General features: G+C 34.4%; 2 protein-coding genes across 3 annotated transcripts; both read right to left on the reverse strand.

Moving 5' to 3' along the window:
• Positions 1–290: 290 nt before the first annotated feature.
• Positions 291–7,063, reverse strand: LOC114319770 (serine/threonine-protein kinase D6PKL2). Of its 2 annotated transcripts, none has more exons than XM_028266818.2 (3): positions 6,802–7,063; positions 4,727–5,811; positions 291–1,385 (listed from the first exon to the last, which is right to left on the reverse strand). In XM_028266818.2, exons 2-3 carry the CDS (start codon positions 5,671–5,673, stop codon positions 509–511), a joined length of 1,824 nt encoding a protein of 607 aa, XP_028122619.2. In that variant the 5' UTR covers positions 5,674–5,811; positions 6,802–7,063; the 3' UTR covers positions 291–508. The 2 variants fall into 2 exon arrangements, with proteins under 2 accessions (XP_028122619.2, XP_028122618.2); XM_028266817.2 differs by having other exon boundaries at positions 6,435–7,058.
• Positions 7,064–22,239: 15,176 nt separating this feature from the next.
• On the reverse strand, positions 22,240–22,758 carry LOC145796418 (uncharacterized). The gene has a single exon (XM_082881523.1). The coding sequence runs from the start codon at positions 22,756–22,758 to the stop codon at positions 22,240–22,242; it is 519 nt and encodes a 172-aa protein (XP_082737649.1).
• Positions 22,759–26,893: the final 4,135 nt, after the last annotated feature.

Below are 26,893 nucleotides of genomic sequence, written 5' to 3' on the forward strand. Positions count from 1 at the left end.
CTAGTTTAGAAGTATCTAAAAGTGAAGGGTTTTCTTGAGAAAAAAAATTAAAAAGAAAACTAAAGAAGAAGAAAGAAAAACAGTAAAAAAAATAATTGCCAAACTTCTGTAAAAGCCAGAATGATGCACAATGATTTATCCCATATCTTTATTTTGATTGAGTACAAATGCTCAAACAAAATGGACAGATCAAACTTCAAAATTTGTTCCTCATGGTACAAAATCTTCAAACAGATTCTAAGTTCACTGTTCAATCATTTCACAAAAAAAGAGAAGAGAAAAGAGATCAATTACTGAAATCACAATAGGGATTGATATCAACAACATTTAAGCTTTTGCAATACAACAAATTTGGAAAACTGTTCATTATAACAACTTGAAACATCCATATGAATCATCAACAGTTGATATTAAAAACCCTGACTTCATCATCATCATCATCATCATCATCATCATCAATGCCTCTGAAATACTCTGGAACTCAACGTCTTTCCCTGAGGAAGAAGAATTAAAAGAAATCGAATTCAAGATAATTATCAGAACTTTTCTGATCAGGCTTGGCTACTACAACAGCTGCTTTTTCACTAGTTGATGCAGTTGGGGCTGGAATTCGTTCAATCTCAACCGGTTTTGGGATCTCAGGTGGGCTTGCACAACGAATCAAAGCCCAATTCACACCTTCGAAGAAAGGGTGTTGTTTTATTTCCGTTGCGCCTCGTTTGTACGCCAACCTATGCTGTGGCTCTTTCACTAACAACCCTCTTATCAGATCCCTTGCTGCGAAACTGACAACGGGTGAGTCTGGGAACCGAAGTGGCTGACCAACAACGTTCAACAGCGTGGCTCGATTTCCCGATCCCTTGAAAGGAGTTTTACCAAACAATAACTCATACAAAAAGATACCAAAAGTCCACCAATCCACCGCACTGCCATGCCCTTCGCCTTTGATGATTTCAGGCGCCAAGTACTCGTGGGTCCCGACGAATGACATTGAACGTGCCCCTGTTGGCTCAGCAATAAGCTCAGGCAACGGGCTGACTTGGTTTCCAACTTCATTTTTGGGTTTTCGCTCTTTCTTGGATTTACTCGAAAAGATGCGAGGGGTGAAACAAGTGGTTGGGACTGCACATGATGGTTGGATACAAGAGGGCTCGATGCAAGCTGGTTGGACACAATAAATAGGGTTCTTTCGCAAGGGTTCGGTCTCGATGGACGAGGACCTGACAAGTGTTGGGCTGACAGTGCAGCGGAGAGAGAGGTCGAAATCGGAAAGCATTATGTGTCCGTCTTCCCTCACGAGGACATTTTCTGGCTTGAGGTCACGGTAGACAATCCCAAGCATGTGGAGGTATTCCAGAGCAAGGAGGACCTCTCCTACATAAAACCTGCATATTGACATTTGTAAGTTTGATGACAATAAAATTTGAGCACAAATAATGAAAGGCTTTGACAGAACAGCAGACTTATGTTCTCTGGATTTAGGTGACATGATATAAGAAGAATGTAACTTGAGAATGTTTTCGGTAGAAATGATGTTGGGGGTGGGAGTGATGGTAGGGTGCTGGCAGCAGGGTGGTAGCAGTGTCGTGGGGGTGGCGGCGGCGGTTTTGGTAAGATTTTAGTTCAGAAAATATTTTCCACCTTTCAAACATGAACGTTTTCCTCCTAAATGAGCTTGTTTTCCGGTGAAAACACAATGTTTTATGATGACTTTCATTTTCCTTCATACAACTATAAAAGAAACAATAAAATCGTAGCTGATGTTGTCTAGAAGGAAAATGACAAAATAATTAATTCATGTTTTCACCGGAGTGAAACAAGCATTTCTAGTTTACAGACACAAAATCTCCAACTACAAAGCACCCCGTGGTACACATGAATTTCATTTTTACATTGAATTTCTACATTCTAATCTCATCATTTTTTGTGTTCCAATAACTTCGGTGTGTTTGGGAAGAAAATATTTTAGCCAAAAAGCCACTGGGAAAGTCAAAAGGCCATATAAAAAAAAGTCAAAGATTCATTCCCTTCTCTCTATTTTTATATGTTTTTTCATAAAAAACCCAAAAACCATTCCCAAATACTTCAATTTTTTTTCACCTCGTATTTTAGCCAAAAAGCCACTTTCTAAACCACCCCAGTTAAAAGTTACCAAATCCATAAGCCTTTTCCCACTTCTATAGCATCAATTTTAAAACTTTGCAAGTAACAAGGGTCAATACCAAATGAAGTAGACACTGCCAGGACAAAGCCCCAAATAGATAAATTGTGTCATGAATGGCAATATCTAAAATGTAGCCAACGTATATGCATGCTGCTAATTTTAAATTGGCAAACGCTACTAAAAGATGACAAAAAGTGAAGAGAAAAGGAAGCAAAAACATAAAAGGGTGTTTATCTGAAAGTGATATAATACAGACAAAGAAATCTGCATTTTCCTCCCTGAAGTCAGTTGCTCCTATATAAATAAGAGTATCAGAGCATGATATTCAAAGTCAATATTCCCCTCAAATGGCCCTAAGGTGCTTATCTATCATTTTTCTTTCGTTTTACATATTTCCATGCTTATGCCAGGCACCATATGATAGCCCTTTTTCTAATTTTGATTGACTTGCATCTTTTAAAGCATCACTAGTTGTTAGCTCTTGAACAAAACAAGGTAGCCAATTCTAAATGTGAGCCAAACAAGAATGTCCAGCAGAGCAAGGATATAATTAAAAAATAATTTAGAATATTCAACATCACTCAGCAATTCCATCAAACTCAGCTTGCAAAAAATACTGGTGCCATGTTATATTTTAGTCTCATGTCCATCTCGCATCGCCTTGAGATGATTGTCTATCGTATTATGTTGTTTCTACAAAATTCGATGTCTATTGTATTGATTGATGACACTTAATTAAAACAAAATGCAAACGGAGAGAGACAGAGATATGTGTTACATGGAAACATGGTTTAGAGTCCTAAATGTTTTGAGATGTGTTGCATGGAACATGGACTTTCTATTTCTCTCAAAGTATCCATTGCTGCTGGATATAACAAGTGTAAGGGTGCAGGATATGTGTCACTTTCCCCCTCTTAATCCTATTTAATTTCAAGTATATTCCTACATAATTTACAACATTTTACTCTACAAATATTGTCCAATATGAAATATATGTATCCATGACAGGTCCTGTATCCATATCCAATTTTTGAATACATCTCCTAATGTCTTACAACTTAGCTTTATGAAGATCTGACACTTAAACACGTACCTACACCCACACCTGGTATTCGTATCCAAATCCATGTAAAATGGGTATTCAGGCAACTAGAACCAACTCTTTGAAACCGAACTTAAAAGTAAGACAGGAAAAAAAAAAATTTGATTTAGGCATAATTGAAGCTAACAAACTATGGACGCTTACAACTGTCCCACTATAGTTTGCCAGTCTCTCATTTTCCTAACAGCCCCTATGAAACTACTAAATGAGAAAAAAAAAGTTATAGTTCAAATCTAAGGACAACCACCTTGTGCAAATACAAAAGAAGGGTTAAGTCTGCTGCACCCAAGCTCATCCCTTACACAGCCCTGTATAGGCAAATCCTTAGTCACCTATATATGAGAATAAAGATTTTCAACACTGAAACAAACATTCCGAAATCTAATTTTGGAATTATTTCGATTCGATATATATATATTTATATCTTGCCTTGCTCATGAGGGATCAAAAATGAAGAGGATATTACCCATAGAACCAACCATTATGTAAAAGACATGCTATAGGAATGATGCCTTGCCAATCAATATTAGAGGGACATTTTAGAAGAGACTAACTTCAAAATCAACAATGCTTTATAAGACAAAGTGGAAAGAATTAGAAGACCTTGTTCAAATATGAGAGTGATAGAGAAGCAGATTTTGAAATAGAGTAGCTGCAAGATGGAAAAAAAAAATGTATTCTATAAATGAATACATTTGGACAACTGTTGGTAGTACTAGTAACAAAGTGGACACCTAGATAGGGAGTGGGAAAATGAAAAAATAAAAAGCAACAGAAGCCAATACTGTGCTGGTGAAAACTAATACAAAATAAATAAAAAAAAAAGCCCAAATTCAACAAATTGAAAAAAACATAAAACATGGGTTGGGTAGAGCAAGAAAGAAAAAGAAAATGTTGGTATGTGACTAAACTTACACTGTCAGACACAAATTTCAATCATAAGTTCTTTCAATGCCTTGGGATTTTCTATGTAAATGCTCTCAACATTATTTGTTTGGAAACCTATGAATCGAAGCTTTTCAAATGAAGAACCTCTTTCCCATGCCAATTATGTACAGTACCTATTTTAGAAGAGAAAGTTCCTGGTAATTCTGTGTCTACTTGTAAAAATATTTAATAACTCCACTCCATTTAGCTTCACAATCTTGATTTTTACAAGAGTTTCTGGTGGAGTTCAAAAAACACTATGCTTTAATCACGCTGAAAATCATAATAAGAATTTATACCACCAATATTAATTAGAATCTAGATTCACGGGGATGAACTAATAGATAGTTTTATAAGCACAGCAACTATAGAAACAACAACTAGATGGCAACAAATCACCATAGATAGAATGAATATTAAAATCTGATGAGAAACATTCAACCTAAGCATGCACCAAAATGATCTCTAAGAGTTAACGATGTTCAATTAGATATTATCTATATTGAGTTTACGAATAAGGATGAGTCTCATACTTAACAGCTTGTTCAGAAAAATGCTTCCCCTGTTGCTTCTGCCGAAGTGTGTGCAAGTCACCTCCTGGGCAAAACTCCATCACCAAACATGAGAATTTGTCTGTCTCGAAATGAGTATACAAGCTTGGAAGGAAAGGATGATCCAAAGACTGCAGTATCTCTCTTTCCGTCTGAGCACGAAGTAGCTTCTTACGGCTTGCTAGTGATGCTTTGTCCATAACCTTCATAGCAAAATAACACTTAGTGCCACTCAACTCCGAAAGATAGACACTTCCAATATCCCCACAGCCCAACCTCTTTAGCAATCTGAAATGGCTCAAACCCAATGCCCCATCTTTTGCTCGGACAACCTGAATCGCTTCCCACCTGGAGTCATTTGCCTTATGAGGCTTGTTAATACTGCTACTAAAGCTGCTACAACTACTTTCATCACTTACATCACTGCTTGTGCTACCTCTGCACAAACTGCTCTTTCCACTCTCAACAAAATCGACTCGATCACTAATTTTAGCACTTCCACTAGTCTTTCCAAGGCTACTAGTCCCATCACTAACTTTAGCGGAAACCGAACTTTCCTTTACAGTCCCATGATCCGATGATTTCTTTTCTTGATAAGCTCCATTCTCAAGTGATCCCCTAGAATCACTGACTGTAGGACTTGCATTTGTTGGTACTTGTTTCAAATCACCCAAAGATAAGCTTGAATCTAATTTATCAGCTAAGTCGTTGGAAGACCCCTTTTGCTGAGAATTCAGCGAGTTCTTGTCCTGCTTAGGGGTAGCTTGATGCACATTTCTCGGTAAGTTTTTGGGTGCAACATGCTCGGGTTTACTCATCTTCGTAACTTGCAAAGATGAAGGCCTACAAGAATTTCCTTCTAATGATTGATTACCGATCATTTTTCTCAGCTTTTCCGGTGAAGTTCTGACACAAGATTTCGAGGCCATCAAGAAAACTACAAACTCGTTAAATTAATCAGACTGAACCAACCCATTAGTCAGCCCAGCCCTGGGTTTAATACACGGCTCTCTCCATTATCAGCATCGTTTTTCTCATCTCCAACTCCATCAACAAACAGATTGTATCTATAGTAATGAAGAAAAGAAAATTACAAATACACAACATGTTGTATGCCAGGACTCAAAATATTGAGTTCAAATCAATGAAATTACAACTAGGTCTAGATAGGTCACGTGAATGATGAATCCAATCACAAGATTACAGTTAATATTTTTGGGGGAGGGGGAGGGAGAAGAAAAAAAGTTCCACTATTAAATCAACAAATTCCAGGGATCTGATCATAAACCCAGCTCTAAACAGATTCACTTGGGCTGTGTTTGGATCAAGGATTTGTGAAGAGAAAGGAAAAAGGGAAAGAGAAGTGGAGATATAATCTTTTTTTTTTTTTTTCACTTTTCCCCACCCTTACCCTTTCCCTTTCCCTTTCCCTTTCCCTTTCCCTCCACAAACACTCTCTCAAATCATTGATCCAAACACAGGCATGTGAACCAAGTAGATCTACAATCCATCTTGGCTCTAGAAATCGTAGAGATTAAAGTATTGAAACATCTTCTCAAATGAATGAAAATTCAAGATGTAATTAACAAAAAGAATTAAATCTCCCACACACACAGACATAAATCTTTCCATAAAACAATCAAGATATATAAAAAGAACTAAAACATCATGGAAGTAGAAACCCATCTACCTCAAAATAGACTGCCAAGCTTTACCATCGATTGGAACAAAGAATCAAACAATTCACATGAGAAATGTAGGTTTTCTTTTCTTTTCTTTCTCAATAGCTCTTCGTGATCATTAAACACCACATACCAAAAGATAAGAACAAACCCAAGAAGATAAACAAGAGAAAAAAAGAGATATGGGTCAATGAAAAGCACAGATCTTGAGCACAGACCCACCTCTTCCTAATGGAAACCCTACCACAAAGGATCAGAAACCCCACAAAAACCCAGATGCTAAAAAACAAAATAGAGGGTAGAGAAGCAAACCCACAAAGCAAATCGCAGGAACAGCTCAAAAGTACAAAGAAAAAGAAGCCCAAAAAGCAGTACCTGAGGGGTTACAAGACCAGAACTTTAGGGTTTTTCTGTAGCAAATGTAAAGCACTAGTGTTGGCAGAGAGATAAAGAAAGAGTGAGTGACCCCTCCTCAAATGTTTGGAGAGAGTAGAGGAAAGGAAGAAATGCTTTGTTTGGAAAGAGTTCTATGTGGACTACAACATGTATAATAATGGAGTTGAGAGAGAGAGGGATGGCGGGTCAAAGCTAAAGTAGAGCTTTTCATGTTCAATAATTTTCCATGTATTTTGTCCCAAACACAAGTAGGGTTGAGCATGGTCCGGATTGAATTGGATTGGGGTAAAACTAGGACCAATCCGTTATTTACGGTTCTTAAAAAATTGGAACCAATCCAATCCGTTTAAATCATGGAACCAATCCGAACCAATTCATTTAAATACGGATTTGATCGGTTTAGGACCACGGATTCACATAATTAAATAACAAAAAATATATATATATATATAACACTTGAATTTCATAAAAATATAAACATAGCGCTATATTAGTTCCATAATAGCAACATGTTTTTCTATAATAACGACATACTGTTCTAGAATTTAAGCAACCATAAGAAAACTGATTTCACCATAAGTATTTAGACAATTGCAAATTAAAACTTAAAACTAATAAACAAAAGTAATAAAAGAAAATATTATACGGTTTTAGGTTTGAGTTTAGATTTTACATAGAATAAGAGAAGATACTATGGGGGAGGATGTATAATAAAAATATAGACTATTTGTATACGGTCCGGATCGGTTCCAATCCGGAACTGTGTGATTCAATCCGGAACCAATCCGTGAACTACGGATTTTTAATTCTTCAATCCGAAACCGAACCGCGGATTCAAAAAACCAATCCAAACCTATCGGATTGGACTGGACTGGATCGGATTACGGACTTCACGGATTCCTTGCTCAGCCGTAAACACAAGGGTCTGAATCAACATATGGGCCTCTCCTAGGCTCAGCCTTGTCTGGCATTCATGCTTTCTTTCTTTCAACTTTTAGATTATTGATTTTTTTTGTTTATACAAAAATTAATTATAAAATAGATTTATTTTTTATAATTTTTTCATATTAGCCTTGGTTTGGAAAATTATTTTGGCTATATAATCACAAAAGACAAAAAAAAAAAAGTTATAAAATCACAAAAGGATAAAAAAAAAAGTTACAAAATTACTAAATTGACCCATATACAAATAAAAAGTCAAAAAAGTATCATTTCAAGTGGAGGGCAACTTTGTCATTTCAAAGCCAAAAAGTCAAAAAGTCAAATAAAAATACCAAACGACTAAAAAAGTCAAAAAAAGCCAAAAAGATAACTAAAAAAGCCAAAACTAAATAACTCATTTTATGTGAGAGGATTGTAACTTATGTCCGTGATAAATTTTTGTATTATTAAACTTTTTCTTTCCATTTAGGAGAGTTTGTATTTGCACACCATAAAAAATATTCATGTTTGCTATTTTTATGCTCATGTATCAATTATGGAATAAAAATTCATAATTCATATACTAATTATTGGAAAAAAAAAACTCAATTCTAATAGTTATATCCGAACAATTATTTCTTGTTCAATAGATAATGTTTAGAAATTTACTTGTTCAATAATTAATATTTAAACAAACAAAATTGTGTGAATTGAGAAGGAAAAAAAATGAGAGGAAAGAAATTAATTCTTATTCAACAATTAATATCTAATCTCATTTTTATGGAGTACGCGTCTCTCTTGTATGTCAGACTTTACACTAAAAAATATTTCACTTACCATGTAATTATTTTAAAATTGTCCCATTGAAATATTATTTTTATAAAAAAAAAATACAAATATATATGTGAAATAGTACCCCCTCATTTAGGGTTTTCAATGACTTGGGAATGACCTATGTGCCCTTGGTGCCTCCCAATTAGTGGTCCCAAAACAACTTTTAATAATCACATTTACTTGTGGGCACATGGCCCAACTCTATATTGTCAGCTTAAGAGATGATGCTCATCGACATCCTTTAAGAAAAAGTTAATGTTAGGGGTGCATAAAGAGATGAAAAAATTCAATAATCGAATTAATTTGATTTTTATGTGTTGGGTTGATTTAGTTTATTAATAGATTGATTTGATTTTAGATTTAAGAACAATGAATCCAATCAAAATTGGTTTTAGGTTCAAAGATTTGAAAGTAATCATGTTTGGTTTAGTTCTAGATTTGGTATTAACTAGAATCAAATCAATTCATACATACTTATTAAGTAATACAACAACACAAATATTTCATAAAAATATGGACATAATATAGTGATGTAGCATTACATTCTCCACAATGAATGTAATACTGTCAATATTACATTTTGTATATATTTATGAGAAAAGAAATAATACTTTTATATTGTTATTGTGAATAATAATAATAATAATAATAATAATTATTATTATTATTATTATTATTATTATTATTATTATTATCATGGGATGGACGAACTTGTACCATTGAATTGTTGGGATTTAGGTTTAGGCAGATGTAGGGTTGGCAAACAATTTACATTTTATATAATGTCACAGCTAAAACCAAGCCTGTATCTCCAACAAGGTTGTTGTATTGAAATCTAGGTTTGTTTTAGGTGGCTTGTTAATTGGAGAGCACTAAAATTGTTGTACCTAAAACCTTTTTGAGTTTTGATTGCAAGACTCCGGTAGGAACGTGACTTCAAAGATCGCTGAAAGATTTTGATGAGCTTCGATCAAAGCCAAAGAACAAAATTAGAAGGCTTGACCAAACTAAAGCTCAGACCAGAGAACTAGTTGCGATTTTTGCTAAGGTTTCGTATTTGGCTCTAATACCATGTAAGTTTTTTAAATAAAACTGTATATTTAATTGTTTATAATATAAAGAGTACAACTGAATTATATAAACCTAATCTAAAAAAAGAAATACGAATAAACCTGTATTCTTACAATCAATTTAATATTCACACAATCAATCTAATATATTTACATAATTAGCATAATATTCTCACAACGAGTATGCTTTATTACAAAATATTTGATGTTTGTCTTTAAGTAAAAGGAAATTATTTAATCACATGTATAGAAACAGTGCATGAGATGAAAAATATTAGACATGGGGGAGAAATGTTTCTCTTGTGTTTCTCAATTTTTATTTGTCACTAATAAGGAAACATGGAACTATACCTTTGTCTTTACTGACGATTTGAAGTGAAAGATAGTAAAAGATAAAGTGACGAGACGATACAGTTATCCCGTTTCAAGTTTACATAGCTGTTAAAATGAGCTCTTTACATTGCCTTAATAGAATAATATGTAAAATTTAAAGAAATGAGAGTTTCAGTGCTTTTTTTTTTTTTTTTTTCTTCTTCTAGGAAATGATTTTTTTTTTCGTATTTCATATATATATTTGTCACTAATAAGGAAACATGGAACTATACCTTTGTCTTTACTGACGATTTGAAGTGAAAGATAGTAAAAGATAAAGTGACGAGACGATACAGTTATCCCGTTTCAAGTTTACATAGCTGTTAAAATGAGCTCTTTACATTGCCTTAATAGAATAATATGTAAAATTTAAAGAAATGAGAGTTTCAGTGCTTTTTTTTTTTTTTTTCTTCTTCTAGGAAATGATTTTTTTTTTCGTATTTCATATATATATATGGGTACAAATTAGAATTTCATTAATGCTATGTTTGGTTTGGGAATTTGGGGAGAGATTTGGAAAGGAAAAGGGAAGAGATGTGTGAAACTAGGTAAAATATAGGCATGTTTTATTCACATTTCACCTACCTTTTTCATTTTCCTTTCCAAATCTCTCCCCAAATCCCCCAACCAAACACAACATAAAAAAAATATTTGAGACCTTCAACTTTGATTTATTACACACCTAATGATATAGGGCTCAACTCCCTTGTCCCACATCATTGTGGGTCTCTATCAAATGCATTGGTACAGATTAGGATTTGATCATTTTTAGTGTTATGCCATGTTGCATGTTATTTTTCAAATTGTAACCTTTATGACTCTTCTTTTGTTTGACAGCATCATGCCAAGAACAAAAAGTGTTTTGTATGCAACAAGCCTACCAACAGCATATTCAACACTGATCACGAAATAAAGAAAAAGATGGCTGCTGAGGGAAGGGAAAATAACATGTGTGTAAAGAAGTGTTTGGTTACAGCTTTGGTATGTGACCGTGTCTGTTGATTATGTTTTCATTCACCCACTATTGTTGAACACTCAGTTTTTCACTGGGTCTCCCTTGATGCATTAGTTTCAAAATGACATTGAAATGCATACATACATTCACTACAGAGCTGGTGTAATATAACTTTTTGATATATGTTTTTGTATAAATTCAGGCATGTGAGTTGATTCTTCAACTCTTTTTCTTCTCGTTGTAGATTTGGAAGTTATGCTACTGTTCTTTTCTGTATTCTTGTTTGGTCAATAACAAATGTTGAATTATGGTGCAAGTTGTTGAAAAGAAAATCTTTCCTTTCTCTCCTCTCTTCCTACTAACCAAACAGAGGAAGGTCCATCTCCCTACCTCCCTCCTAGAACTGTGCAAAGCATCGCTTAATCTGTTAAAATCATATTGATCCGTATCAATCCGTACTATTCTATCCGTTAATCACGGTTTAAACTTTAAATTTATAATTCGTATTCGAAATCGCTTCGTTTTGTTATAATTAATACATATATATTTTTTAATCTATAATGAAATATCAAAATAAAAATGAGTATAAAAGATATTTAATATATGAAATTTGTTACAAATTAGTGTTATATATATGAAAAAGATTATGTAAAATTAATTTGTATTATGTATATGAAAAATATTATGTGAGTTAGTATTATATATTATGTAAAAACTTAATAATTAGTTAGAATATTTTGCAATCGGTTCAAAATTACTCAAATCATAATTTGTCAATTCGTTAATCTCTTAATCTATCATTCAGTTTATAATTTTACTTTCAAATCGTTTGAACCATAGCACGCACATGCCTACTCCCTCCCCACCTCCGTTCCTACCTCTTCGATTTCCTTCTTTCTTTCGTCTGTATTGTGTTTGCATCTTAGATTATGGAAATTCAATACTTGCTACTTTCTTCATATATGCACCATGGAATTGCTACTTTCTTCGGTCCTTGAATGGGCATACGGGTTAGATTAATCTTTGTTGGAATTAGTGAACCCAACCATTCTCTGCTGGGCCAACAAAAGAAAAGGACAAACATATATATATATATATATACACTAGCGGTAATCCGTGCGATGCACGAAAAAATAGACTATATATATTTTGTGTGTCACTTGATAATATAAATAACTTGTATCAAACTAAACAAAACATTAAAAGAGAGAAATTCTATAAGCTCAGAAAAGTTATCATAAATTTACTTGAACTTTTAAATCAGTGGTGTATATTATTATTGTGGGATCAAATTATGAATAAATATCAACTTTTAATTATAATTTATAAGTAGTTTTAAAAAAAATTTAATCTAAGTTTGTTGCCTTGCTTATAAAAAGAACTTCTCAAACAAATCATTAATTGATTATATTAGCAACTCTCTATCTTTGATTTCCTCTATCAATGACACACTCATATCATATCAAAGGATAAATCATTCTCCATAGTTTGAATAATACTTGCATAGTTCCTACGTTATTTTAAAAAAATTAATCAAGATAAGAATGTCATAATATTATAAAAATTATATAAGAAAATAGTTTTAATCCATCTATAAAAAAAAATAATAAAAAATTATTTGAATTGTACTTAAAAAAATATAACAAATGATAGCTTTAATCATTATATACCCAAAAAAAAATTATATCGGTTACTCAACGAAAAAATGGTCAAATACAAATAGAGTCATGAACATTGAATTAAATCATATGTGCTCTAAATTGATAGTATAATCTAGCAAATCAACTAATAATAACATAGAGATATTGACAAATATGTAGTACTTCCCTATCATCTTTGTATTATATTCATTAATTTCATATATTATATGAAAGTTTTATTCGTCCCGATCCTTCAATAAAATAAGGATCAAGAAAACAAATTTGATAAGAAATTGATTCTAAACTTAATTATTGAAAAAACAAAAATTTCAAAGAGAGAATTTAGAGATGGGATTGAAGAAATACTATAACGAATGACAGCCTTATAAAAAAATTAAAAAAAAAAACATAACAATGATCTAATGCAAATTATTTTTAATAACTAATAGAAAGAATCTCAAATTATTACCTTTTATAAATATAGTTAAAAAAATTAATTTTGTGAGATTTTTGTGCACTTAATTATTGAAAAAACAAAAATTTCAAAGAGAGAATTTAGAGACGGGATTGAAGAAATACTATAACGAATGACAGCCTTATAAAAAAATTAAAAAAAAAAAACATAACAATGATCTAATGCAAATTATTTTTAATAACTAATAGAAAGAATCTCAAATTATTACCTTTTATAAATATAGTGAAAAAAAATAAATTTGTGAGATTTTTGTGCTACCTTCTCCCATGTAGCCTTTATTATTTCATTATTAATACTATTCTCATTCAGAGCGATAAATTTTTTTTTTTTATAATCTTTATCATTTTGTAGATAATAACGAATAATAAAAATTATCAAGAGAATGTTAAGAATTTAATAGGAGATAAGAAGTTATAGATAAGAGCATTTTATAAGATAAAAAATTTAAAATAAAAAAAGATAATATATGATAGGAGAAAAAAAAATGAATAAATCAAAATAAAGATTTAGATATATATGTTTTTGATAGATATATAGATTAACAAATCATATCATTATCTAAATTTTATTATTTTAATTTTTTGAAAATCAATTATTTAATCTTTATCTTTATCTGTAGGCCACGAAATTAATCTTTATAAATTATTTATCAATTTTTATATGTTTATTTATCTATAAGTCATGAAATTATTTTTTTTAAATAATTTTTAAAATTTTTATCTTTATCTATAGGTCATGAAATAAATTTTCATAAATTATTTATGAATTTTTAATTAAAGTACGAAATGAGGGGGGAAAAAGAGAGTAATTTTGTTTTTTTAAAAAAAATCAATTATTTAATCTTTATCTTTATTTGTAGGCCATGAAATTAATTTTTATAAGTTATTTATCAACTTTTATTTGTTTATTTATGGGAAGAAATTTTAAATTATCTATAAGTTATGAAATTAATTTTTTTAAATTAATTTTTTATTTTTTATCTTTATCTGTAGATTATAAAATTAATTTTTAGTTTTTATATGTTTATCTATATGGAGGAATTTTGAAATTCAAATCTTTATCCATAAGTAATGAAATTAATTTTAATTTTAATTTTAATTAATCAAACAAATAAAAAATGAAGAAAAATAGAAAACATGAAAGGCAATCAAATAAGGTTGCCACGTAGGAAAGAGTGTGTTTTAAAATTATGAGAATTTAGGAATAAATATTTGGAGGCTTTTGACAAAATAACTACATTTGGTTATATATATATATATATATATATATATAGTATAGATTATCAACTGGTGGAATTTCTTAGAAACTATAAGCTAATAATTATAGAGTAGAAATTAAGAAGTATAAGTACCTTCACAATAATTAGTTTATTAAACTTAATTTTTGTCAAATAAGTAGGAGGCAAAAGTTAAAAAGGCCTTACGTGTAGATCTTAATAGTTGAATTTATTATTTAATAGGTCATGTGATAATTTAAATTGTTTTTTATCAAACACTATTAAAAAAATGTCACTAATGATTAATTTTCAGTAACAGTTTAAAAATTTTGTTATAAAAAAGGTCACTAATTATAAGTTATAACAACAATTTAAAAAAATCTTCACAAAAAAAGTAGCTAAATTTTTAACTTTTAACGACAGTTTAAAAATTTCGTCACAGAAAAACGTCACTAATTATAAGTATTAGTGACAATTTATAAAAATGTGACCAAAAAAAGTCAGTAATTGTCAATTTTTAACGACTTGTAAAAAAATTATTACAAGATTATATTTTTAACGATAATTTTATTAAGACCTATTTTCAATAAGACCTTATAAAAATTTAGGACCTATTGATAGTTTACTCAAAACTAAACTAAACATCTGACATAAGCTTGCAGAATATATATATATATATATATATATAAAGAGCAACATCAGGAACCCTAAAACTTTTACCAATTTTTTGGGCAAATTACAAACACCCCCTGGAGGTTTGATGAAAATACAGATTCCCCCCTGAGGTTTGAGAAATTACATCCCACTCCCTGAGGTTTATATTTCCATAACAAGTTGCCCCCTGATATTTTTATTTTCATACAGATTCCCCCTAATTTCTCCTAATTTGTTATGAAAATTTGACCCTCAGGGGGCAATTTGTAATTTCTCAAACCTCAGGGGAGAATTTGTATTTTTACCAAACCTCGAGAGGGTGCTTGTAATTTACCCTAATTTTTTTACTAGACATTTATATGAGTGTCGGTATCACATTCACATGGATCCTATACCCGTGTGATTATTTGATAAAAAAATTAACAAAATCTTGTAGCCCGTAGTATTTTTCATATAAAAAGGGTTATAAACGACCCTTATAAATTGTACCGAACATGTCCCAAGTTCTCTTGAAATCCATGGAATCATATGACATGACTTGAGCTAATGAACATACTTTTTTTTTTTTTTTTTTTTTTTTTTTTTTTTTTTTTTTTTTGGATAAATAAGTAAACTTTTATTGGATTGAGCTTATCAAATAGAGTCCAATAGCAATTTTCTTGTTATAAATCACTTTCCTAAACACAATTCATGGTAATTTAGATGGACACTCTATCTTAAAAACAAGTTTCAAATCAATTCCCTTATAGTCTTGATTTGAATGTTATCTTTAATTTTTGAGCTTTCGTCTTTGGCTCTGACGTAGTTTTCGCTTTCCTTTTCAATTTTTTTTTTTTTTTTTTTTTTTTTTTTGACATGTTGAGTTTCAAATGCCTATTTATTTATTTATTAAATTTCAAATAAAGTCTAATTTTTTTCTTTACTAGAACTAGGACAACTCATAAACTCTCGATATAAAGTAGGATCATTCAGAGGGATATCATCAGTAGTGTTAAGCTTCACATTAAGCTCAATGAGGGTATCAGAAATCTTAGTGTTGTTAGACCGACACAGTGAATAATCTCATTTGCATGAAATAGAAAGTAACCTTTAAGAGAATAAACTATCTTAATACCAAAAAAATACCACAAAGGGCCTAAACCCTTAATTTCGAAGGTGCGAAAGAGATGCTGCTTGACTTCAAAGATAACAAAAGGGGCGAAGCCAGTGATAATCATGTCATCCGCATATAATAACAGGGAAACAAAACTAGCAGATATGTGAAGGAGAAACAAAACAGAATCCGATGCACAAGGATGAAACTCAAGTTGAGTGACAACGGCCTGAAAGCGATCATACCAAGCACGAGAGGATTGCTTCAACCATATAGCGCATGCCGAAGGGAACAAACCTATCTAGAGGAATGGGAAAGCCGGAGGGAGGATGGATGTAAATCTCCTCAGTAAGATGGCCATTAAGAAAAGTATTCTTAACATCTATTTGATAGAGAGGCCAATGACGAACAACAACAATAGAAATGAAAGTACGAACAGTAATCATCTTGACAACAGGGTTTAAAGTCTCCTCATAATCAATACTGCACTCCTCGGAGAAAGAAACCTTTCGCAGGCGATCTTTGTAGCGCTTAAGAGAACTATCAGAGTGAGTTGACTTTATAGACCCATTTACAATCAACTAGATTTTTGCTAGCAAGCAACAAAACTAACTCCCAAGTAGTAGTCTTTTGCAAAGCAGATAGCTCATCCTTCATAGATCGAACCCAATTAGGATCTTGACAAGCCTCCTTATAAAATTGGGGTTCTGAAAAAGAGTGAATAACATACAAAAATGTGTAGTATGAAGGAAAAAAACATGTTTTAGCAAAACCAAGTTTGACTACTTATTTACGGATGCGAAGAGGATACTTACGGTTAGCAAGATCAGAGTCGTCAGAAGTAGGGGCAGTGACAACTAGTGGAGGAAGAGCCTTGCGACAAGAATAGACTAATAACAGATAAGGAGGAGGAGGAGAAGAGCAGGTGGAGGAGGATAACGAGGAGAAGAGGGAACAGACTCACAGGAGTCAGGGAAGAGGGACTCATCAGGTGAGGTGGGATGAAGAGAAGAGAGAACAAGCTCATAGGAATAGCAGAGATGTACTCATTAAGAGGGATCTAAGAAGGAAATGGATCAATATGAACAGACGTTCAAAAAAGACAACATGATGGGAGACATATAAAGGACGGGAAACAGGGTCATAACAACGATAACCTTTCTGAGTAATTTGTTGGTTGTATCTTCTCACATCAGTTGCACCACCTACTGAGCATTAGATTCAATGATCACTTCATTCATTCCTTGTTACAACAACACTGTCAATCCCTAGTAAAGAGCCCACAGCTTTGTCTCCAAGCTTGTGCCACTTTCCATCTTGCCATAACATCCACATATCCAGCTGCCTCTTTCATCTCTAACGACTCCTCCAAAGCCTCCTCCAACTCCCATATTCCTGCTACCATCAATGTTTAGCTTAATTTTTCCTGCAGGTAGAAGAACCCAATTAATCAATCTAAGTGCAGGCCTTGGATGTGTAATAGAAACATTAAAAGCTAAGTCAATATCTTTAAAGTAATCAAAAATAAATTTGGTACTATCCTGAGGATGAAGTGAAACATCATCAAAGATGACTGAATTCCTATTTTTCCAAACTTTCCAAAGAGTCACAATGAACACAGAGCACCAAGTGGCATGAGTATTAAAAAGATGTTTGTTTTTGGAGTTTGAAAAAAGCCAATCTTGCCACCTAATCATCCTCATGTATCACTGTCTGCCACACAAAGTCAACTACACCTCTTTGGCTTTATAGCAATCTCTAAACATATGTTATAAGTCCTTCACCTCATAACAACTAGAACAAGTTGGGTCAGGGGTGAGATCCCTTTTCATTCACAGATGGTTTGTGAGCAACTTTCCATGCAAGACCAACCACATAAAACTTTTAAGTTTTTAAGGCAGTCTCAATTTCCAAAGCCAGCTCCAATTTTCCTCACACCTGGAGTACCAATGATTAACTGATAGGCAGAGGCCACAAGAAATTCACCACACTGAGTGCCTTTCCAATTAAAACTATCAGGGTTATTGTTAAAAGGAGGTGGTGTATTCAAAATGATAGCGGTAATGTTAGGAGGGAACAATAAAGAAAGTCTCACAACATTCCACTCTCCTTGTTCAATACCAAACTTAGCCACAGAACTAGAACCCTCAATAGTTATATGGTTGGTTTGGTGTGTGTTGGGCATTACATCCACAAAAGATTGATCCCCACACCACCAACCCTTCCAAATATCTACCAAAGCACCATTGCCCAATTTCCACTTCACCCATTTTCTAAAGGTATACCTAGTTTGGAGAATGCTCTTCTACATAAAGGGAGCACATTTCCCTTTAGGCCAATTAAAGAATTGAAAGTTCCTCAAATACATGCAACTGAGAACAATGCACCATAAACAATCTTCTTTATTCAAAATTTTCCAACCCAGTTTAGTCAAAAGAGCCAGGTTTTGATCCCTGGCTTTTTTGATACCAAGTCCACCAGCATTTTTTGACTGGCAAACCTTATCCCAGTTAACCAAGTGAATTTTCTTTCTCTCTAGGGTATCACCCCACAAAAAGTTTCTATTAAGCTTGTCAATGTCATTACACACTTTTTTAGGGAAAGCATTAGTTTGCATAGTGTAAGCAGGATGACAGAGCTCACAACTTGAATAAGAGTAGTCCTGTCAGCCATAGAGAGCACTTTAGTTTTCCACCCAGCCAAACTCTTTTGCATTCTCTCAAGGATATGATTAAAATGCCCTCTGGTGACTCTCACATGCATAAGAGGGACCCCCAGATACTTCCCTAAGTCAGAAGTTAAGGGGATACCACACTTAGCACTCAAGTCTCTAGCCACCTTCCTATCAACATTGGAGGACACAAACACTTTAGCTTTTTGGGCATTGATCTTAAGCCTAGAAATCTCACAAAATTCTTCCAAAGTGGTCTTAATGATATTACAATTTCTCATATCAACTTTTCTAAACAGCATTAAATCATCTGCAAAAAATAAATGGGTTAGGCATGGACCCCCTCTAGAGGTTTGGATGCCTTTCCATTTATTTTTTGCAGCTTTCACACTAATCATGTTGGAAAGTCTTTCCATACACAAAACAAACAGGTAGGGAGATAGGGGATCTCCCTGCCTTGCCCTTTCTCAAGTTTGAATTCCTCCAAAGGCACCCCATTCCAAAGGATATGTAACGCCCTCAAAATAAATATATAAACCAATCATTTAAAATATACATAGACATGAGAATGTAAAGTATATTCATTCATTAGAGTGTTTCTTACAAAAGGTATTACATGTTGATAACAAAAGTAAATGCCCTACGGGCTTACAACTTTCCAAGTCAACACTTGGTTTCAACAAAAGAGAGTTCTAACTCTAAACATATTAAGCCCTTGGCTTGAATTACATGTAATACAAAAGATAACTAAAAAAAAATAAGCCTTCAGTTTCTAAACCTTCCAAGCTACATCCTTAGAGGTGGCATATCACCTGTACCTGAAAATGATGTCCCATATAGGGTGAGCCAAAGCCCAGTAGAGATACGCTAAACCAAATATGATAAATAACTAAAACATTAGCATTTAATAAATGTTTAACTCATATTATTAGCCAATGTACGTCTCTTCCATAACCAATCCATATTCACAACCATATTTCAATCCCTTTCCGCTTCATTATCCAAATCAACACTTTAATTATAATCAATTTAGAATGAGATTACAACTCATACTATTAACATTTTAATCATACTCAATTCAAAATGAGACTACAACTCATCTTGTTAGCACTTCAATACTTCAATTCAAAATGAGATTACAACTCATATTATCAACACTTCAATTCATCTACGCTATGCAAACGTAATTAAGATTTCGGGACTTTCACCCTGGACACTCCGGCCAACTTAGTTTTCAACGGAGTCCATCCCCTATCTCCTTCCAGATAGGTTTGGGAGTACATCCCCTATCTCCTCCCCAAACCATGGAGTACATCCCCTATCTCCTCCCAAACAAGATACATATACAATGTATTTAAACGCTTTATCATATACAATGATCAATCCAGACACATATTCAATGTGTTAATTCAACCGTCATATACAATGACATAATTCAAATGATTAGTTTCAATTCACCTAATCATCATGCAGTATCTACAACAATCAAGACTATCCTCCACTGATAGCCCAAAACAGTTATTTCTAAACAGAAAATAAATTTATCAAACAGATAAATTATCAACATTTCCATAGATGAGTGATTGACTAATCCAACTACACCATTCAATCTCATAAGTTCCCAATTTCATAATTTTCAACTCAATTTCACATTTTCATGTTTCCCCAAATTAATTATACAAATTAATCAATCACATTAAATTAGGTCTTTTTCCTCATTTTCTCAACTTTAGCCCTAAGGCTCAATTTTCTCAATTTTACACCAATAATCCCATTTTCCAAGGTCTCACACATACATGCGGCTTAACAATTGAAAACCCCTTTTTTATAATTCCAAAACAAACTCTAACTTTCCCAAAACTCCCAAACAACACCATCTATACGAAATACCAAACATTTACGTCAAAACTCATAGAAAGGAGTAGGTTATCCTACCTCAAATTTCGGAGCTCAAAGGAAAAGAAGGAAGAAACTCAAAGTGCTCCAAAGCCACAAATTTTGGGATCAAAGTGAAGCCCACACCAAGCTCTACCTTTCTTACAAAGGGACTAGGGTAGAAGACCACTAGAACTAGGTGTATTTGTAGAGAGATGGTGTATGTAGAGAGAGAGGGTTTGAGAAGGAAAGAAGATCAAAACGTAAAGTATAGAACTGCTGCTGCGATCTCATATATGCGAGGCTTGCTCGAGCGACCACTTCTTCGCTCGCTCGAGCGCACAATGCGAAGCTTCAGGTCTGCAACCCAGAAGCACGCTCGAGCGTAGGAGTCTTCGCTCGAGTGAAGAAACCCAAAACATAGAGCTCGCTCGCTCGAGCGAAGAAACACAACCTTCAGGTCAAAAAGAGACGCAAACGCACACTCGAGCGCAAGAGTGCTCGCTCGAGCCAAGAGACACACCACTTCAAGCTCGCTCGAGCGAAGGAACCCTAGCTCGAGCGAAGGAACTAAAACCCAAAGCTCGCTCGAGCAACAAAAGTCTTGCTCGAGCGAAGAAACCAAAATCTGGATAGCAACCATTTATTTCAAATCACACCCAACCTGTTACAAACCTACCCAATACATCCCAAAACTCAAATATAAGGAATAAAAGGATGGAAACAAGATATAGACAACCACCAACAACTACGGAGCCTAAGTTCGGAACACAATATACAATAAAGGAAAACCGGGATTGCTATGGGATAGCAGTACTCACAGTGGTCACACAACACATAATCATCTCAATAAGTTTCTAATAAAACCCAAATTCATTGAAGGTTTGTTCCAAGAAGGCCCAAGAGATGCTATCATAAGCATTTTCGAAATCACTTTTGAGAATCATACCTCCCACTTTCCCTTTTTTTGAGTTTAGAGTGTGGATAATTTCCTGAAAGATGATAATAATATCATTAGTAGATCGACTAGGAACAAAGCTGCTTTGGTTAGGCTTCACAAGATGGCAAAGAAGGGAGCGAATTTTGCTAACTAAAATTTTGGCTATGATTTTATAAGTAACATTGCACAGACTAATTAGTCTAAATTGTTTAATAGTCTCAAGGCTTTCCAGTTTTGGGATTAGAGGAACCAGGGTTCTGTTGATGGCAAAGGGTATGGTATGGTTGACAAATCAATTTTTAATAAACTCACACACAGCAGGACCAATCACCTTCCAATAAGTATGATAAAAAAATGGCCTGAAAACCATCTTTACCAAGGACTTTGAAAGCCTTAATATTCTTCATGGCCTTCCAAACCTCCTCATCAGTCACATTAAGCATAAGATCACTGTTATCCTTATTACTAAGGGTGTGACTGGTCAAGTTGTTCCAGTGGCTCAAAGTGTTGTTAGAACTTTGAGAGAATAAGTTAATGAAGTAAGTAGCCACCATCAGTTAAAGATCTTCAGGTCTTTCAGCCCAAACACCATCTTCCACTTTTAATACATCAATCTTCCTTTTCATTCTCTTAGTCAAGGTGAGGAGGTGAAAGAATTTGGTGTTTCTATCACCCTGAGTGATCCACTTAGATCTTGACTTCTAAAACCAGAGAAACTCCTCTTGGTAGAGGACTCTATTATACTGATCAACAAGATCCATTTCCAACACATGGAGGTTATAGGAATAGATGGTTGCTTGGGATTTTTGTACGCCTTCAATTCTCCCAAGTAGCCATCTTTTCCTCCGAAAGATATTGCCAAAAACCTCTTTATTCCAAAGACTAGCCTTGTGAGCTAGATTATCAAGATTAGCCAATAAAGAGTCTTGATTATTCATCCAGTTATCCTTCACCACTGCTTGAAACTCTTCATGAGAGATCCAAGCAGCCTCAAACTTAAAAAGCTTACAAAAAGGATTATAAGGGGACTTACCTTGGGTAAAAACCATTAGTGGGGAATGGTCAAAGTAGGTTCGTAAGAGATTACAAACCAGTCCCTCAGGAAAGCTAGTTCTCCATTCACTGTTACATGTAGCTCGATCTAGCCTTACCATTGTGTTGGCCCAACGTTTTCGATTGTTAGTCCAAGCCAACTTCGGTCCAGAACATCCCAGGTCCATATTACTGTAACGGTTCATGCTATCAGCGAAAGTTTAGTTCTTCTATGATCTTGGCTACTACGAGGGTTGCTTGTAAGGCTTCGCTTTTCCTCTTGGCTAGCAAAGTCATTGAAGTCACCAGCTACTATCCACGGTTCAGAGGTGCTCTGAGCAATGCTCTCCAATCTTTCCCACAGTTCCTCTCTCTTGCTGCTCACAAGACTGGCATAGACAGCTGAAAGAAGCCACTCAGGGTACTTTTATGTAATAATCTTAGCTGTTATGAGTTGCGAACTTGCTTCAGCGACCGAACATTAACAGAGCTTGGGTTCCAAAGCATCCACATACCACCACTTCAGCCTATAGGGTCAACATGGGCTGAAGTTTTGAATCCCATTTGATTTAAGAACATCTCCATTGAAGTTAATTCAACTTTAGTTTCCATAAGAACTAGTAAATTTGGTTTATGAATCTGTACTGACTCACACAAATTCTGTTTGAATTTCTTATTTCTAGCACCCTTACAATTCCAGATGAGCAAATCCATGTGAGTATTGGTGAGGTTAGGCAATGGATCCTGGTCAGCAATCCCCAGATGCCCCTTTGCTCTCTTGAGGTTGTCCTCCATCGATTGAATTGCCATTACGAGGATCATATGCATTTCCTGTCCCACTTCGATCTATCTCCATGATTGGATCTTCATTTTTATTTCCTCGATCCACCCGCCTGAGGCAATGCAGTGAAACGCTTCTTTCTTTAGAGTGAGGTACACTGTAGCTCTATTTTGATTCACTACACGATGCTCCATTGGGTAGTTCTCGCCTTCTGCTTCCATTTTTGTTTGGAGGCACTCTAGTTTTGGGAGGAGGTTTGGTTTGTAACAGAGGTGGAGTAGCAGTGGTGATGAATGTAGAGGTGACTGTGGTTGTGGTTATAGACGAGATGGACATTGGTATATGGATCATACCAGTACTATCAGAGCTCTGATAGCGTGTTTAGGGGGTCTGAAGCTCCAGCTTTCATAGTCTAATTTCTTCTTTGGCTTTGTCTTTAGCTTTTACAGCTAGTCTATCTCATTTAGGCTTACATGGGCCTTATACTTAAATCTCATTTCTTCGTTACTGCTACTTGTTTGGCCCTGCTCTCTAGTTCTTTGGGGCTGGGCTTCAGATTCTTGGTTCTCTCTTCGTAGTTCAAATCGATTACCCATTTGGGCTTTGCTCCCTTTAGTAGTCACTTGGCCTTTGGGCTTTCTTTTGTGGTTCGTGACTTGCATCCAAGGCCAATATGTAGTCTTGCCTGCTCCAGTATCTTCCATTAGTTGATCTGGGTTTGGGCTATGACTTGTTTGGCCCATTTGTTTCCCTGTAGCTTCATCACTATGGTTCTGAGTCTGTTTCTCCACCAGCGGCGGTGGGTGATCACTGTATATCTCTTTTCGATGAGCTACCCTACTACAATAAAAACAGAGTGAATGAAGATGTTCATATTCAACTCCATAGGTATACTTACGGATAGTGAAGTGTGAAATTAGTGGTTGCCGCAAATCTATTTCAACGCACACTCGAGCATACTTCCCTCTAGCTGCCATGGCTGTATTGATGTCAACCTTTAGTGGGTTTCCCAGAGACTTAACTTTGTGGTATATGACTTTTTCATTGTAGTATTCTACGGATAGATTGGGAAAACAAACCCAAATTGCTGTTTTGTCCTCCTCAGCATCATCAAATTTAAACTCTTGTTGCCATTTTCTCACAATAACATAATGGTCCATTACAATCCACGGTCCACTAGTGTAAACCTTTGTGTAATCATCCATCACGTTAAATTTCACTATGAAAAACCCATTTCCAATGTCCAGAGCTTCAAAATCTGCTTGGAGGCTCCATATTTTCATCATTTTTGCCATGAATAATTTGTATCCTATGGTTTTCCCAAGTAGCCACACAATCAAGCACTTCTTCCACAGTTCCCTGATCTTTTTCAAAAGTGCCGCAAGGAGTTTGGTATTGGGGGATTCCTCCATTTGTTTCATTGCCATCTTGCAATTCTTCAGCCATTGTTATATCTGTGGTATCAGCCTCCTCATCGGAGGAGAGTTCTTCCACATTGTAATCAAAATTCTTTTCATTACTTGCTTCATTAAACCTTGATCTGAGTAGAGCTTATTTGAAGGATCTGTTCCTGTGGCTCCTAATAGTAGGATCCAAACATTCTGAGTTAACCTTTTCTTGCCGAATCTGATTGCTCTCCTCCAAATCTTCTTCAGCGTAGTCTGGGTCAGGTACTTTTGTGTCTAGTTCATGTGCTTGCGCATGTGACTCAGCCATTGGGCCATCCCCTGGATCCACGGTGCTCTTGATTTTCTTTGTGTTGCGGATCAAGTGGTCTTTCTCCTTCGACGAGCAGCCATTCTCCGAATGTAGTTCATCGAAATGCAAAAGCTCACTAACAGTCATATTTGTTTGAACTTTGTTCAGCCAACGTCTCTTTATTATCATTTCATTTTCAAGTTTAGCATGCATTGATATGTAGCTAGTTTTTCAACACATTTTGGCCCCCCTAAATAATTTTTTTGATTTTGTCCCTATACGCAATTGATATATAGTTATAGTAAAAAAATTATAAAAACTTTTATAAGAGTGTGTTATAAAAAATGTACAATTATTTTAAATTTTGTTAACAATTCCTTAAGTTACATGGTAATCCAACCAAAATTTATATTCAACCCAATCCTTTCATTATGGAAAATGATCCGTAGCTCGAAAGTTTTGGCTTAAAACGGCTCGAAAGTATGAATTTCTCTCTCCTCTCTATTTTTTCCTTTTCTTTTGCTTTGCTCTTCTCCCCTCTCCGCCTCTGTTCAGTATATTCTCAAAACCAAAAAAAGGACTCTGCACTCTCACCTCTCGATCTCTCTCATCCCGTCTTTGTCTTTCACCCCCTTCTTTGTCTTTCAACAGGTTATTGTGTAAGATGTTAATTGAGTAGCTATGTTTTTTGTGAAACAGTGAAAAAACTTTTAATTTGCTTCATGACGATGACATCAGTGCACCATTTGATCTCCTCACAAACAAAATATAAGTTCTTAAACAAAATGAAACAATAAATAAATCCAAATTTTTTTATTTTTTTATTTTTTTTTAATAATAGTAGAGAATGAATTTGAAAAAAAATCCTCAACTAATACGGCAATGGAATGGAATAATAGCCATGGCAGTACTGAATCTGGAAAAAAATCCTCAACTAAAATTAGACAATGAATCTAATTTTTTGGGGGTACCTCTTATTTTCACAATCATTTTCCTTAACAATAATGTTGTTTTCACAATCACCTTAACAATAATCTTATGATAGAGCAATGGAAGAGCAACCATAGCAGCCACAATCATCTTAACTAGCAGCCATGGCATCCACAATGACAACAGATTATAGAGCAATGTTTGAAGGGGAAATACATTATCCACAACTCAAGCACAACTCCAATTGCTCTGCGGCACACAAACTTCCTCCTCTTCCACTCCGATGAAACAGAAGCAGTGGCGGCACAAGCTAGGTTACGACCAGACCAGACGGTGTTCTGTTCTTTTATTCTTTCTTTTTTTTTTCTTTTTTTTTTTGTTTTTGAAATGAAATGAAAGGTTGGTGTATCCACACAGCTACAACAGCACCGAGTTGAGTAAAATGTACTTTCGAGCCAAAGACTTTCGAGCTACATAGCAGGACGCCTTTCATTATCCTTTATTCGTGGGCAAAAATGATTCGTAGCTTGAAACTGATGAGGCTCAAATGGCCCAAATTGCCCAAAACGACGTCGTTTTGGGCAAATTTTTTTTCTTTCTTTTTCTTTCGAGCACAGACAGGAGAAGAGGAGAGAGAGAGAGAGAAAAGAGGAGAGGAGAGGCGACAGAGAAGAAGAGGAGATAATCGACGGTGATGGTGGCAGCGCCGGTGGATATCATCGATCTCTCTGTGTATCACCGATCTCTCTGTTTTCTCTTCTTTTTTCTTTTTTTTTTCTAAGTAGATCTGGATCTGGAAAAAAAAAATTATTGATGATGAAGCAAAAATTCAAACCTGTCTTATGAATTTTGCTTCTTATGATGTTGATGTTCTGTTTTCTCTTCTTCTTCTTTTCTTCTTTTTTTTTTTTTCT

Source organism: Camellia sinensis, chromosome 7, assembly GCF_055761805.1.
Source record: "Camellia sinensis isolate YWXY chromosome 7, ASM5576180v1, whole genome shotgun sequence".
NCBI lineage: Eukaryota > Viridiplantae > Streptophyta > Magnoliopsida > Ericales > Theaceae > Camellia > Camellia sinensis.